The sequence below is a fragment of the Acanthaster planci genome, linkage group LG10 (genome assembly GCF_054643075.1).
Source record: "Acanthaster planci isolate LZ-2023a linkage group LG10, COTS_SCS, whole genome shotgun sequence".
Taxonomy (NCBI): Eukaryota; Metazoa; Echinodermata; class Asteroidea; order Valvatida; family Acanthasteridae; genus Acanthaster; species Acanthaster planci.
Genome location: NC_141786.1, coordinates 14,634,795 through 14,651,977, shown reverse-complemented (window position 1 = coordinate 14,651,977; position 17,183 = coordinate 14,634,795). Strand labels below are relative to the sequence as shown.

The 17,183-nt window shown below is 41.0% G+C and overlaps 1 protein-coding gene across 1 annotated transcript in view; it reads left to right on the top strand.

The window, feature by feature from the left end:
* The first annotated feature begins 3,196 nt into the window (after positions 1-3,196).
* The window catches only part of LOC110982033 (membrane frizzled-related protein-like), a 29,003-nt gene continuing 15,016 nt past the window's right edge, over positions 3,197-17,183 (top strand). The window contains exons 1-3 of the mRNA XM_087142507.1: positions 3,197-3,302; positions 3,710-4,066; positions 7,531-7,656. Of these exons, the coding sequence (XP_086998633.1) occupies positions 3,218-3,302; positions 3,710-4,066; positions 7,531-7,656 (568 nt within the window). The 5' untranslated portion in view covers positions 3,197-3,217. The remainder of the gene's footprint in view (positions 3,303-3,709; positions 4,067-7,530; positions 7,657-17,183) is intronic.

The following is a 17,183-nucleotide window of genomic DNA, read 5'->3' as shown; positions in this document are numbered from 1 at the left end:
TTCGAAGTCAAGGATGTAGTATCCACCCAGTAAAGTGAGTATCCCCCGCTTAACTGGTTGTTTGTCTCCAGTTGGTACCTTGTCGTCCATGCTGATCACGAGGGTCGGGGAATTTTGTGTGTTGTCAATTTTCTCACCAACCTGCGTTATTACCAAAGAGTAAAAGAGAAAATTAATTTATGACGCATTGTCATATGCTGAAATGTGCATTTGGATTGTCAAGCAGTTTACAGGGAATTTTTACTGTCCACTGTTGTCAGCACAGCCACTTTGGTTTCAGCAAACAAATACCTGTATAGACCCCCTTATTGCTTCCTCAACTATGGAACAAGAAGGTGTGGGATTTTTTCCATCCTATGCAAATTGTGTTGCTTATCATAGGTATGAAACATTTTACTCTAAAGAGAAACTGTCACACTTGATTTAGATTTAATCTAATTCTATTGAAGAAAATGTGTAAAGATCTGTATTTCATGTAACAAATATCAAGTGGCTTTAAATTGTGAAATCCGAGGAAAATTATTGCATGAAAAAATCTAGACTTTTCCAGTTCGTTCTGTTTAAAATCCCCCTGCTTGTCAAGGAAAATGCATGCGTAATGACAATGAACATATGCAGAGAATTTTGAGAAACTTAAAAGGAAATGGAACAATAAAATAAAGGGGGATGGCTCACAAATTACAAATGTAAACTTGTAATAATAGCTGTCCTAATTCATTCTGTGCCACTCTGTATTTGAACAGCTTCCTGAGAAATTCAGCGCGGGATCTATAATGAACAAGTTGTTACAGGGAACAATTATAAGCCCCCCTCCAAAAAAACCACTTTCTACAGCGGTGGCCACATACAAGGGAGGGGGCCTCAACCTGGGCAACCTAGCCTACATATACTTGTTTATAAACGACCTGTGTCGTTTATTCTTCGACAGAAGGTGTTTAACTAACGTTTGGGCCCATACCTACCAATATCTGATCTAGACTAGGCCTATACATGGGAACAGTTCCATTCTTTCCCTGCATGGCCTTTGCATACGTGCGGCCGTGCACGGGTAAAACATAGCGTTGGGATCGGTCATAAGACCTAACGTTAGGGTCACTGTGAATCCCAGCAAGGAAAATCTGTTTCTCCCACAGTAAGAAACAGTTGAAACTAATGCAAACTGCTTGAGTACTTACTCTCAAATTTCTCGATGACATCATCGGACATGTCCTGTTCCCGACGGAAAGCACACAATTCTTCTGTTGTCTTCGTCTTCAGTTCTCTGATCAACGACGCCATGTCACTCGCATGTGTGCAATCGTGTCAACAACATACAAACGGCCGCCGGTACATGTAGTATGCTATAACGTACATGTACGTACGTGTACGTACGCGCCCGCGTACCTGTGTCATATTTCATGCCAGGACTGTTTTTCATACGCGGCAGGAAAAATAATCCGGCTATACTCTTGAAATACAAAACGGCACTTTGTTACTTGGCAAAAGAAACGATCAGTCTAGAGCCTCCTTCACATGACCAATGCAAGATGGATTTATATGAAAACACTGGACTAGAAAGTACTAATAAAAGGGGGAAAAGTATAAATTAATACGCGAAGTGTTTCCTGTCACGTGATCAAAAGGGCGGCAAGTGATGCATCAGGCGTCTCAGGTGATGAAATTCCCCCATTTAGCCTTTGATGATGTGCCCTGCTGCCGAGGTTAGGCTTGGGCTGATCGCTGCTCGTAATGAAGATGGCTTGCCAAAATACAGCTCAGCTTTTCTTCGGTGGGCTAATAAATTAGGGTTCACAGGCCGCGATCGCCGCAGTGGCGAAATATGTAGTGTTACTTGCACAATATTATTCTTTATCAATTCAGGTGCATGATTAACCATTCAAGAGCTGGAAATACGTGCCCCATTAGGTAAGAGCAGACTCACTAGCTACAGGCATCGAACCACTGCTTCATGTGGAGTAAACCAAGTTTTGTAGCTGTTAAGTATCACGTACCTTGTCTTATTACTTAGACAATTTAAGAGCATCATGGATGTATGGGTGGCATATTCACTTAAGGTTCTAAATCCTATTGTTTCCAACACATGCAAAGCCAAAGCCACAGGCAGTGACGTCGGCACGTCGAGTTATAAAACATATTATGTTTACCAGGTAGGCCTACGCGTTACGTACATGTATGAACATGTACTGGTGCCTCATGTTAGATCAAATTCACTACAGGTAACTAATATGCTTCAAGTACGTTGGTGCTGCAGTGCTTCAAGTATATGAATCCGATCATGTGTCAATTGCTACTTTTCAGGTGCAGCGAGTTTATACTGGTGTACCTCAGGTACCTAAAAGTGTGAATCAAGCACATTAAGTGCCATTGAATGAACCTCCAGTGTCAATATATTGCCACTTGAACGATTGAGGTGCAGTGAGTTTATATTGGTGTCCAAATGCAGATGCATGAGGTGAGATCAAATGCACTTCAAGTACCTAAAAGTGTGATTCAAGCATGTTAGGTGCCATTGAATGAACCACTGGAACGATTCAGGTGTAGCGAGTTTATGCTGGTGAAAACGTATAGGTGCATAAGGTGAGATCAAATGCACTTCAGGCACTAAAAGTGTGCTTCAAGCATTTGAAGTGTTTTGGTTGAAATGTTTACTGTCACCTCACATGAGTCAGGTGTCTGCATGTTCTCACTTAATCGCCTCAAGGGCAATAAGTACTAACTCACATGCACATGCAAGTGCACGAAGTGCGTGCAATTTTTACAGTGTAGTGTTTTGGGGAAAACTGAAATAACGACGAAATTAACAGCTGCAAAACTGACATTTGCAAAGCTGGTCAATTGTATTTTGGTGTAGTAAATTTAAATCAACAAAAGTGGGTGTCAATGCCATACCAGTACTATAGAACTGACATGTAAGAAGCATTGATGCAAAAAAATCGTCAAAAGATGACACCACAGCTCCTTTCCAACCTAGTCTTCTGTACCAAAAAAGATATTGAACTATTGATTATCTGTGCTGTTTTGTCACATCAAGATAATCAGCAACAGATTTTTAAAGATATTTTTAGATTACAGTTTTCCAATTAAAATGTCGGTAACTATTAAAAAACATACCCAATCCCACGTGAAAACAATGAATGGAATAACGTTGAAATAAACTTAAGTTAATGGTTCCTTGATCACTTTTTCATTAACATTCAGATATTTGTAACTCAATTTGATGCCCTCCACAATGGCATGGATATATTCATCAGTTTCCCTGCTGGTTCTCATCGCTTTAACACTATGTCTCACTAGCACAATCGGTAAGTGAAAAACATAAAATCAAATACGCCTGTGTCGAGTTTCTCATGTAATCATGGTATTATTTTCAATGGAATTTCCAAACAAAATGGCACATTTCTCGTGCAACATTGGTAATGGAAATGTTTTTGAAAGAACATCTTCACAGCTAGGTGTGTATTTATGGTAGAGATCATTATGGAAATTTATATAAAGGGTTAGTAATGAATTTAGTTCCGTTCTGGTTCACTCCCGGGATGGTTACTGGCAGACCGTCTTCGCTATTTCCGTTATGAGCAGACATTCCACGATATCAAGAATGTTTAATTTGTCGTAATGCTCCACTGCCGCCTTCTTGGTAGTCTTGGTGACCCTATTTTATTAATGTATATATTAAAGTTGTTTTTAACTACATTTGTCTATTTACTAGATTATTGTGGTGAAAGGATCATCAACGTGGACAGAGGCTCGTTTTCATCCCCAGGATACCCGATTAGCTATCCATCAAACCTTGACTGCAAGTGGCAAATCAAAGCAGAATCAGCAACAAACAGCACACTAATAACGGAAATTCTGCACTTCAAATCGGAAAAACGCTACGATGTCGTAGAGTTCGAGGGGCGCACCTTTTATGGAGATGCTCCTCAAACGTTCAGTTTGTCTGGCACAACGAAAGTTCGCGGCATCATCTTCAGATCATCGGAGGTGAATGTATCAATGACGTCTGATTCATCTGCCGAATTCAGCGGGTTTTTACTGGCGCTTAAAGGCAGTATCAGCATAGTTGGTAAGTAAAGAGCTAGTGTGGGCACTATTTCACCTTTGCTGACCACGTTCCACCGTCCTTTTCTCTTCAACTCATTTTGCTGGTCGTATTATAAACCATATACCTGGTGGAAGAACAACATCATGACAAGAAAATGGTACAAACAGAAGAAATATACATATACACGACAGCATTTGGCAAAAATAATTAACACATAGAGATTACCAGTCACCCTATCCAAAGGCACTTCATTAAAAGGAAAGAGAATTAATAAGATTCACTTTATTCTAGATTATTCATTTCAAAAGATGTTTGATAAAATTGATTATTAGAAATGTCAATAACGTGGTGTGGGAATCAAGAACAATCACAGGGTCCACTCAAGAAGTGACATACCTGCTCCTCGTCGCTTGTCGATGGGAAGCGTGGGTCTGACTTGATCGTTCCAATGCCTCTTGACGGAAATAAAACAATACGCTACTCCAAAATAGGTAATACTGGGATGTCTGACTATCGTACAACAAAACGGCAGCTGATCTATTTAACGCTCCTTCGCACAACCAATACACCAGCAGTGGGCACTGTTTATTGGGAGGATTTTGTGACCACACTTGGCCGAGAGTAGTGAGCCCCTTGTGGCTTGTCGATATCACACAAAGCAGCCACTACCAATTGGCCTAGTTTGTTGTTATGGGTTTTCCCTACCAATTTCGGAAAATGTGGAGATGAATTAGAAATGGCAGAATTCGTTTTCGAGCGAAATGGAACAAACATCCGACTCCCCGTTTCTATTTAACAAATAAAAATTCCATTTCAGTGAGAGTGCATTCAGTGGTATAAATTCAGCGTTCAGTTTCACGATATTGCACTGGTTTAGAACGTTGACATTCACTTTTACGCGAAATTGATGGCACCTCTGCAATCCTGTATTCATCTCAATTTGAACTCAATCTATTTGTAAAATGTGCAGGCAATTTTGCGCAAAGTGTAATATTTAAGGTATGACTGGTCAAGAATTTGAATTCGTTTGTGTATCAACAGAAGTTATATTTTTAGTTGAAGTTTTTATTTGAAGGGTTTAATGTTTGAATATTCATGACTGAAATAGACCATTCATGCTTTCTATAAAAACTACCGACTATTGCACGAATCCTATACAAACACCGACGCTGAGGTAACCTTTCTTTCTCGCGGTACGTCCTCACGGTATCCTGTATATTTCTAATCAAATTGAAACGGAAAAGACAGATTTTCGGTGACTAAGATTGCACATTGGTAACAATTGGCAACAAATACATCAAATCGAAATACCAATCACCTAATTGTAACCTCTTAAATGAAACGTAATACACATTCTTTTATTTGAAGGATGCAAAACGAAGTTGAGTTTTGAGAAACTGAAACCAAGTTTTCTGTCGTTTTCAAAATCCAGGCCAATTGAATTTTTATTTTACTAATTAAACTGCGCATTTTCCGAAATTGGCCGAGAAAACCTATATTTTTTTCGGGCCGTTTCCTCAGCATATTTCAGAAGCCTTTTAAACTGACTTTTTTTCTTTTTGACGGTGCAACGGCTCCTCACCTCTGGGCAAATAAGTTAACAGTCAAAGTGGATGAATATTGTGTCATTTAGCAGTTTTTTGTTGGTGTTTATTTTTTAAGTTTCTAGGTTGTGGCCTTTTCAATGTTAGGTTCAGAAAATACATTGTGGCACAGTTCCACCATTGTTGCCAATGCCTTGAAGGTATGCATACCACGGCAAATTCATATTGATTGACGTACCGTAACATGGGTAACTTTGGTCAGAGGGGTAACTTTGGTCAGTAACCACTAAAGGGTTTGAAACGTACAGTGGATGCGGACGTTTTTAGTGTCATCTTTTCAGAAATATCGAAGTTGTTCATTATTTAACATTTTCGTAGTTTGTGGTAACCATGGTAACCATTTTTAATTTGGTTTTTTATGCCCCGTTTTGATGAAGACCAAAAGCAAAAGGTCGCCAGTGTTGCCTCAAACCCAGGTTAACTTTGGTCACCCCTTTTGAAGCCCTAAGACACCAATAAATTTTGAAGTTTATTTTTGAATTTTTCTCTTTCAGCATCGAAGTTTAGATGAGTATCACAATGCCCTCAGAAGAAGGGAAATTGAAATTGATCGTCTTTAACTGAGAAGAATGGATAACATACATGTAAAAATGGCCCAAAGTTATCCCATGTACGGTAGATAGGGAACTTGTGTTTCTAGTTTTACTAGAGTGGGTAATTTTTACCCAAGAAATTTCTCAGGCTTGGGATGGTGTTTTCCAAATATGATATGTCACTTCTTTTGTTTGACCCTGGCTGATTGACAGTTCTAAACCTCTGTGACTTCAGTGTGTCTTCACCGGGGACCAGGTACTTACCACGTTATAAGCTAGGCGGCTTTGTAGCTACACGCTATTCAGGATTTTTGATCGTTACCATAGCTTGAGTGCTCCTTAGACACACTCTGGTCATAGTGGTATGCTTCCTAATGCACTTGTAGGCACTGACCTTATCAGGTCAGTTTAGTCAACCTCGACTCCGTGAGCTGCTTGCGCGTTCTTCAAGGATCCCGAAAGGCGTGATGCCGGACCAACATGAAGCGGCAAGGCCATACCCATGGGAAAGAGGTTGCACTTTAGTACAATGCAGTCGCTGGATGGCACTATTTGAAAAATGTTCAAAAACATCCACGATATACATGCAGTGTCTTTAAGCATTGTACTTTGATACTTCCTTGAAAATGACCCAGGAGTCCAAGTGCCAAGCAAAACATCTAAGGGTGTTTGGGGGATTAGTCTGTGGTGGGGGAGGGATCTGAGTGACCAAAATTGGGAGACTTCCAAGACAGCACCAAACCAGTCTTCGCCTGATCCAGCATAATAGGATCAGCAGGATATACCCAGGGTTATACGATATTTTGGGTGGATAAGTGTGGAGAGCCGCGAGGCTCCAGTGGGACATTCGTCAACGATCCAAGGCAGTGACAAGAGTGACCTACTATACTTTTCCGGGGTGGGGGGTAGCAATTTGTACACAAGCATATGGGAGTATGAGTTTGTTTCTGCATTCAATTGGGGACCCTGAGTAATAGAGGACAATAAGGTCCCCGATTGACAACTGTGTACAAAACATATAGGTGGTCTCGTAAAAAAGTTAAAGTACAAACAAATGAGGAACAATAGGGTCCCCAGTTGCAGGCAAATACACACTTGCCTGAGTTTGCATACAAACATATAGAAGTGGATATTTTCCCATCAATGTTGTGGCGCTTCTAGAATGACCGAGCCACACCTCTTCGTAAAAGTATAGGGAGGCTAATGTAATTCCTAGAGTCTGGGCGAGTCTATCCTGGGTATGTTTTGTCAGGCGATCAAAACAAGTGATTTGTGGCACACGTGTTTTTTACACTCCCTCGTTTGAGGGGTCAGTCAGGGAACTAAAAAATAGTAACTTTCACTGCAGGTCGACCCTCATGTGAGGTTTTTAACAGTAGTCTTTTCGACTGTGAAGACGGATCCTGTGTATCTCCAGAAGCCAGATGTGATAGGCACAAGGACTGCCTCAGTGGACGAGACGAGCAAGATTGTGGTAAATATCTCTTATCAATGAATGTGCGTCGTGGCATTTGTTTTGTTGCGTGATTTTTCTTTAAACTTATCACCACTTTTAGTGGATAAGTGTGCTTATTAAATGAATTATTGACCAATACTGTTGAGGCTGTCTGAACAGTTTTCCTTTCATGTTATAGGCGAGTGTAGAAATTTGCTCGGTTTCCTATTGCTTTACTAGACTGAGTGTACTATTGGCCATGAAACTCACCTCAAAATTCCATTCAGAAAATAGTCGTTCCACGTGACTCAGAACTACACAATAAAGCTAATGTATAGTTTGAAGCAAGGGGAATCCAGTGGTGAATGTTGTCATTCCGAGAAAAGGGTGCAAACAGATGACTTTAAAATCTGCCGTTTTCTGCGTTCATAATGGCGACTGAAAGTAAAAGGTCACGTCTTTGGGGATTTTATATTGGGCCGTCCTATCACGTTCGGTAACCTGTGGAAAAATAATTACCACCCCATGACACAATTTTGGAATTTTATCTTTGTCTTCCTCAAGTAATACTTTGGAAAGTTCACCTGGAGATGGGTAAAAAAATAGTTTTATTAACGACCTTTCACGTCCGGCAGTAGGCTCATTGGTTTCTTGTTCATGTATGTTTGTTTTCACTCGCCGCGCTTTCTTGAAAAAAAGATTGTACAACCTTGCAAAGATTGACCTACCTGCAGTCGATGGATTCCAATTTCCGTTGAATTGACATCACGCAGTTGTTGTCATCAAAGGTTACATAAAATACTAGAATCTTTCGTAAAAGTAGAATATTGCTTTATGTTTATTACCTCATAAATTATCAAAATGTGCACAAAAGTTTGATTTGTTTTTATTTTAGTTTTTACCCACAAACTACCATAAAATTTCAAACCGTAAATATTCATGTGCGTACAAGACTGCAGTATTGCAGTGTTCTTCATGTGTCTTAGATTTTCGGAAGTGATGGGTCTATTTTTGGCAGGATATTTCTCTTTTAGTTCAGGTAATTTTTCAGTTTCAATATATTGATATACTAGCAAATATTTTTCAAAGCCCTTTTTCCAGGTTGGATTTTTAAAGAAGAAACAGAACGAAAAATATTACAATTCTCAAATCTTTGCTGGTTATTTTTCCTATCCAAGGGTTCTGGAGGTGCGCCATCATCAGGGTTCAACTTTCAGGCTCTTATTGCACATTTTATATGCACCGTTGCGCATTTTGACTGCGTAAAAGTACGGTGCGGCAACGATGTAATTCTTGTTTCAAACCTGATGGATCCGACTGTTCCCCTTCGATTTTATTACGGGTCGTAGCATAAGCGAGCGCAGTGGAGCGAGCGAGCTACGAGCGTAGCGAGTACTACCTAATTCGGTAATTCGGTATCCTCGGGTACTACCTGAAGTTCCTCTTTGACGAAACTCCTATTTGGTCCGTTTAAAAGGTAATATAAAGTTGGGCCCGTTTTGACCCTCTTGTCTTTCACCCGTTTAAATTGACTAGTTCGCTTTTCAATTTGATAGACGTCCACGGACCATATCGGATCCGTTGCCCTTCTGACGGTGCCGCCCTCTTGCTCGCCCGGGTAATAGAGGTATCTAACGACCGCGTCTGGAGGAAGTTCTCTTTGGGTAGTTCTTACTGGTGTACTCGGTTCTTGTTTCACTCGGTCTGATTTAACGGCTTCTGCAGGAACGGCATCTATTAATCGCGTTTTTTCCTCGTTTAACGATTTCACGACCTGAGGCAAACGTTCCACCCATTCCACGTTACGCACACCCACGTTTAACATTTCTTGAGCGTATTGGTGGCCGAATAACCTTTCAGCTAAAGTACGGTTAAACCTTTCCACGATTCCTTGAGATCTGTGTACCCCAGGTTCACCCACTTGAATTTGTACTTTATTTTTTGTCATTAACTTTTTAAACTCGCCTTTGAATTCAGTTCCCGAGTCTACCATTACGAATTTGGGCCAGGTCAGAGGTGATCGCTCGTAAATTTTCTTTATTGCCTCACTCACTTGCTCGGCGGTTTTACTGGTCAACGGTTCTGCCTCTTTATACCGGGAACCCACGTCTACTACGGTTAAAGTGTACTTAAAAGTTTTTCTTTTAACGCGGTCCCAGGGTAAATACAAAACGTCCATTTGATGCGCGTAATTAGGTTCGACCGATTCTGATTGCAACATTGTAGGTCTGGGTACGTAATTTGGTTTTGGTAAGTATATTTGCCAAACGGCCTGCTTTTTTAGCCAGTTTCTGACGACCGATTTGTCTGCAATAGTCTTTTCGTGTAGACGATCGACAGCGCTTTTTCCTCGCCAGTAACCATGCGGGCTGTAAAACAACTTTGAAAATTCTCTCTCCATTTTAAAATAAGTTACACGTATCGAGCGAGCGTAGCGAGCTACGACCGAAGGGAGTACCGATAAGCCAACAATCCAACTATCGCAGTTCCACCTATAATCCAAACAAACTCGCGAATTTTTTGATCTTCGGAAGGTTCGTAAAAATCGGATAACTTAGGCTCTGGTGGTAACGGGATAATATTCTTATCGGTCAATTCAGAATAAGCTCGTAAGGCTTCGTCCACGTTTACAAATGTCTGCTGACTCGCGCGTTCTTGTCGCATTCGTTCGTTTAAAAAGTCTAGCATGTGTACGCGTTTTTGTTCCCATTCTTGTTTTGCTTGCGCCAATTGTTCTAACGCGAGGTCGTGACGCTTTCGTTCTTCGTCGACTTTACTTTTTGATAAACTGCTAAATAAAAAATTTGAGCCCGTGAATGCCAAGGCGTTTACTATCGCTCCTCCAACCATCATCAAAGCACTAGCCATTTTTAAAATAAGGTTACTATTATATAAAAGTAAGATGTACACCAAAAAACTTAACCCGAGCAGGCGGCTTAAAGTTCCTCGCGCGATCAAAGGCAAAAGGCGCGAAGTAACCATTACGCACAACCCGAGCACCATAGACGCGGGTCACACGTTAAACGTAAAATTCCCCGCTTTAGGCACTGACGATGTCATTGTACCCGGTACGGCAAAGTTGGCTTTTAAACTGGATCTAGACGGCGCCTTGGACGACAACAGGACGGTTTATAACAACGTGGCGAGAAACGTGGTTTCGGAAATAAATATATCCCTCCAGGGAAACAAAATCGTAAGTTACCGAGATGCGGACGTATTTCACAATTTCAAGGACAATTGGTTACCCCCGTCGCAGACCAAAAATATGGCGTATTTTGGACTAGAGAAAGAAAACGTAGCCAAGATACGTCTAGGGGCTGACGATGCTAATGCCGCCGCGAACGACGGTAAGGACAAGGCAATCGCCGACGCTTTTAAAAACAGGTATGCGATTCCACGGGACACACCGATGTTGACGGATCATACCCCATTTTATCCTTCGTGGTTTAAAGAGCCTCTGACGTATCATCTAACTTTTAACGGACACGACAAAGTGGTTAATTCGTCAGATACCGCCGCGGAATATCAAATTTCGGATCTTACCTTGGAATACGAAGTTGTTACCAATCGAGACTTGGCGCAAACCTTGAGAAACAAAAAAACGATGTATTACCTATTCGACCGGATTCACTCGTGGAAGAAGCAAGCGGTAAACAAGAGTGACATGCTGTGGAACATTAGCATCGACCAGACGATCAAGAGCTTAAAAGGAATTTTGATCCTGTTTAAAGACCCGACGATCAAGAACCCGCAAAAATTTTATAATCCGCATATAACTAAGACGATTGTGACGGTTGAAGGTAGACCTAATCAATTGTACTCGCAAGGTTTGTTTGAATATCAACATTGGAACGAAGTCACTAAATATTTCGGAGACTCGGATAAAGAATTGGCTAGAGGAGTCGTCTCGGACTTATCCTTGTTGGGAGTAGACATGGCCGACTATTTAAAAGACAAGTACGGTTTGTGGCTCGACTTCAGAAGTACCGACGATAACTCGGCTCACGGATCGGGCAGACCTCTTGGCGGAGGAGGAGACATATCGATACAAATGGAACGAACGGCCGAGACCGCAGGACCGCTGACGATGTACGTATTTTTGGTGATGGATTCTCAACTAACGGTGGAAGAAGGAAATTTTAAAAGTTTGGTTTATTAAATGAGTCAGATGTTTAGAAATCCCCATTGTGCCTTAATCGTGGGCAAAACTGGGTCGGGTAAAACTCAGTGGATCTTAAATCTTTTAGAGACCGAGTATCGTTTTACGTTTGAAGCTATCGTAATTATATGCCCGACCCTCCTTAAGAATAAAACGTATTTAGAACGACTGTGGGTGTACACCGACGAAAACGTTTATCTTTGTGATTTAGATCGAGAAAAACTAGAATTAAATGAGGCGATTGAACTTTATCAGAGAGTATTCGACGGGATAAATACTTTGTTTATTATCGACGATTGCGCAGCCGATCAATTTATTAAGTAACGAAAGAAGTCTAAGGTAAGCAATACGTGTGCTTTGTCTAAAATGGCGTTTAGCGGTAGGCACTACCTCCACAGCTGCTGGCTTTTAACGCAAAAATATAATTCCGTTTTAAAGGATTTCCGCAAAAACACTGCTTGGACAGCAATTTTTCATTGCAAGGATCGTTCGTCTTTTGATCAATGTCTGGACGAAAACGATATAGTGCCGGATGAAAAGAGAGGGGAAATTAAAAAATATTTACGCGGTGTTAAATTTAGTAAGCTAATATTGAATACGGAGCCTCCGGCTTGTTATTTCATTAAATAAAAATGAGATAATGTATGAACAAATGTAATCTAATTTAAATGGAGAGTAAAATTTGCAAACGATGTCATAAGATAAAATCTCTAGAATGTTTTAAAGTTACGGATAGTGGTAAGCGCTGCTCGGGGTGTATCAGCTGTAACTCCGCTGCTAAAGTTTCTAATAATAGACATAAGTGCGAGCACGGCAGACAGAAATCTCAATGTGTTGATTGTGGTGGAAACGACATTTGCAAACACGGCAGACAAAAATCTAAATGTAAGGAATGTGGTGGGATATCGATCTGCAAACACGGCAGACAAAAATTTCTTTGTGTTGATTGTGACGGGAACGGTATCTGCAACCATGGAAAACAAAAACATCGTTGTAAGGTTTGTTTCGATCCAATCAAGGTAACTATTCGAAATTGGATTAGCGGCGCTCGACAAAAGGACAAAAAGTATAATCGATTTGATCCAGACCGGTTTATCGACACTGACTTTTGCCGCGGGCTAATTGAGGATTACCCTCGTTGCTTATATCCAGATTGCGAAGTTCAGATGCAATTCTTAGAAAATAGAGACGACCTCTGCACCATTGAACGATTAGATAACTCCATTGGTCATATTAAGTCTAACTGCGTACTTTGTTGTTTAAAGTGTAACCTCGCTAAAAAGAGCGATAAGTTAATTGTTACATCGTATAAAGATTTGAAAGGTAGTTCTTAACTAGTTATTTGTTTGCTTTAATTTGCTTACCTTTTGTTATAACTGGGCTACATCAGCTCGGTTATAACCAAATTTATTTTAGTTATAGTAAATAAGTAACAATGTTACAATATGTAGAGCTAGTTATTCAATTAGTTATCGCGGTTAACCTGACCTACTACACCTACGAGTACCTTTGCCTAAAGCACACCTATAAGAAATTTAAAACGTATATAATTAAATGGATGATATTAAATCTATACTGGCCGAATCAAAAAGCGATTCAAACGAATTAACCTCAAACGTAAAAGATCGCCTCTGCGCGATAGCTGCCTCGGGTGAATCTAAAAAATACTTAGGCAAAGAATACACAATCAAAGAGATCGAAGCTCTGTCACCCAAAGATCAAGAAAAGCTGTTCAATTTGTACGAAGTTAAGTTTGGGAAAGAGATTGTCAGAACTCTAGGTCACTCGATTTTAAGTTTGTATTCTCGCGTACTAGGAATAGCCACTCCGGTAGAATTTTTAGGCTTTAACGTCAACTTAAAGTCTGAAGAAGCGCTTACTAAAGACCTCAACGACGACCCTATCATCAGTCAAACTATGGGTAGACTACTTACCGAAGTTTGTTACAAGTACGGAGTGTACTTGTCTCCACTTACAGCTACGTTAATTACAACAAAACACCTGGAGTTTAACAAAAGTTCTCTTATATTAAGAGAGGATGTCAACAGATCAAACGAATCAGCAACAGGAGACCAAAGTGAGCCAGCAACAGGAAAACAACGAAGCGAACTCGAGCAATCAAATTCAGAAAGCAGTTAAGTCAGTTACTAAAGCTAAAAATCCGAAGTGCGTAGAACAAGGTAAAAAAATTAGCGGAACATAAGAAGATGAAGCAACAACTCGTTAAGATGAAACTAGTGGGCGAAGAAAGCAACGAAGAGATCAACCAAAATAAAATTTACCAAACGGTTACAGAGAACAGAAGCTTGATACTCGGTTCGTTGGGGGTTGCGGGGGTTCTTCTCTACTTAATTTGGAGAAATAGATCTCAACAAGTTATTCAACCAAAACCAAAAGCGAGTAAAGCGAGTATTCCCAAACAAGAACCAATTTTGGACATGGAATAAAAGTTCTTTATATATAAATATGAGTAACGCTAAATCAATCGACGTAAACGGAATCGCAAATACGGTATACCACGGCGCAGTCGTCTCGGGAATCTCACTCGGATACGCCATGCTATCGAGTAAGCTATTTAAAATTAAACCACCGGACCTAAATAAGTTGTCCGCCGAAGACGTGTTGAAATTAACCGCGTTGTCCAGTGGCGCATTGGCTACCCAGGGTTGGTTGGTGGCGCAGGGTATTCTGCCCGCGAGCCTACCCACCGCTTAAAAAAATATAAAACATATACTATAAAAGAAATGGCAGAAGGAGGATTCGATCCCGAGGAAATACCTCTCTTGGACGATCAAAATCAAGAAAGCGAGCTCGACCAAGAAACGTCCTTTATTGAGCCTGGATTGGACGATACCAACACTTCATTTAATGAACTAAGAGTAGGAACAGTACCGATTGAACAAAAAGAACCTGTATTGGACAAACCATACGGAGGAACGGTAACAACAAAACCGATTGGATCAAAATTGGAAATAAACCCAAGACCGATAACATTATCCGGTGATTCTTTAGAACAAGGGAGAGCGGTATTCATAACTCACCCAAATGTAGAAGCCTTTTACCGATATTTTCAACTCGCCAGAAGAGAAGATGTACCGTCGGTACTTCACTATGAAAGGTTTGATTACAGCAAAGTCGTAGGTTTATTTTACAAAAGAGAAGGCAAATACGGTGATGTGCTGTTAACCAGCAAAAGAAACCCAGATGTTGTTGTCGGTCTTAACACAATCGTCCAAAACGCCAAGGCTGCTGGATACACCGGAACGGGTGAAGCGCAAGATTTTATTAGATTCAAATTAGGATTTAAAAATTATGGAAGATCGGTGCAAAAAGCTGAATCAAAGTTAAAATCCATTCAACCAGAGAGCATTCCAATGGAAGAGTTACCGCAAATATCAGATCAAGTCAGTGAAATCGTAGAAGAGCTCACCCAAGATACAAACGTTCAAACAGAAGGATTAAACTATAGAGAGCTCTTAGGATTAGACAAACAATTGCGAACGATTAGAGGACAGATACGATTAAACGAAGCTAAAATTACAGAAATTCAAGAAGAAATAAGTAGACTCGAGACTTCTGAAGATTCGGATCGTTTACGTGACTTGCAAGATCAACTCGAAGGACTACAAGCTCAAAGAGACATATTAAACGGTAAACTCAAAAGTCAAATAACGCGAATAAAAGAAGTAATTAGTTACGCTTTACATTCGGATGACACCCTGGGTGAGAAGATTCGAACGATATTTAGAGAACAAGGCGTCACGATCGCGAGCATCTTAACGGCTTTTAGTTTAGCTGTGAGCACCGTCGTTAGTAGTATTGTGGCCAGCGGCAGGGGTGCCGGAACTCCTAAACCAACGCCTGAACCTGAACCCGCACCTAAACCAACGCCTAAACCTCCTTCCAAAGGCGGGGTCACCGATTGGATCAAACGTCAACTGTGGAACCTGGCAAACGTATTGAAGAAACTCGGGTTGAGCGCTTTAGGAGCTTTGCCTGGGATCATCGGTAGCATTTTGAGTTGGATTTTTAACGTGGCGAGTAAAGCTGTTGGATGGGTGGCGGAACACGTATGGACCTTGTTCGTGGGCGCGGGTGTTTTGCTTTTGACGTACGTGCAAAAGAATGGGTAAAAAGGACCAAAAAAAAATAAATCTCACCTCAAATTGGAGGTGAGATTTTTTTTTACGCCTTAATTCAAAACGTTTAAGTTAAAACCCGTATAATATAAACCCGACGACACCCACTGCAACGGCTCCAACGGTTAATGATAGTTTTTCTTCATTGTGTGCGTCTAAAGGCTTGCTCGCTTTGCGAGCTGGTTCTGGTTGCTTCCTCGGTAACACTGCCGGTTCTGGTTTGATCGCTTCTTCGTTAGTACTCGTTCCGTTATTCAAACTCGGTACGTATCCAGTCTTCATATCTGCAGTCGCGACTTGTAAATTATTGTTATATCCCTCAAACGTGCCGATGCGTAAGTCCATGTCCGAGGGTACCAGGTACAAACCTGGGGCAACTACGAAGTTTAAAGGCGTTTTTGCGTATTGTAACGAATCTTGATATTGGTCGATCGACTGTTCGAGATCGGGACCCGAATTAATTAAAGATTCCACGATCGTAATAAATTGCCGTCGCGCGTCTAATCCGGTGCCGGTGGCCAAAACGCTGGTCTTGGTCTGCGCCTGTGCCCCTAGTAATGCGTAGACGTAAGCTCGAATTGATTCGTTTACCTTGGTGATTCCCACGTCTGTCAACCGAGACTTTTTAGGAACGAAGTCCCACCAGGCCAAAGTAACCGCGTCCGACTGTGAAATCCAGGTAACTGTGTATGTACTCGCGTGACCGGAGCCTTTAGGCGGTTTAGCCCATCCAAATCCCATGTAAGTAGATCCCGCGTATTTACTGTTGGTCACGTGTAAGTCGTGCGGGTCGTAGTTTTTACCCGGAACGGGTATATATCCATTTTCGTAATAATAAGCGGTGCGTTTCGACAAAGTGTCTCTTGTTTGTTTATACGATTTATTCAGGTCTACTCCGTATAAAAGGCACGTGTCGGTAAACTTCTGATGGTCGTAATTATTGTGTAACGCGTCAAATACGTCGTCGCTCGGAATGGGCATCACGCAGTCGTAAAATATTTTTCGTACGGTGTAATACACGTGAAAGTTAAATAAAGCCGAGACGTACGGATTAGGGTCGGACAGTAGATCAAAGCCCACACCGCAGGCCGTCGTCGCGCAATAGACCGCGAAATTAAATTGATTTTGGTAAAACGATATCGACTCCGGACTAGACCACCTATTTACCGCTTCGTCCGTAGTTACTTTTGGTAATTTATACGCGTGCGTTAAATTTGGAAACTCGGCTGTAAAGGAATTGTCTTCGTTTACTAAAATATTTAGACTAC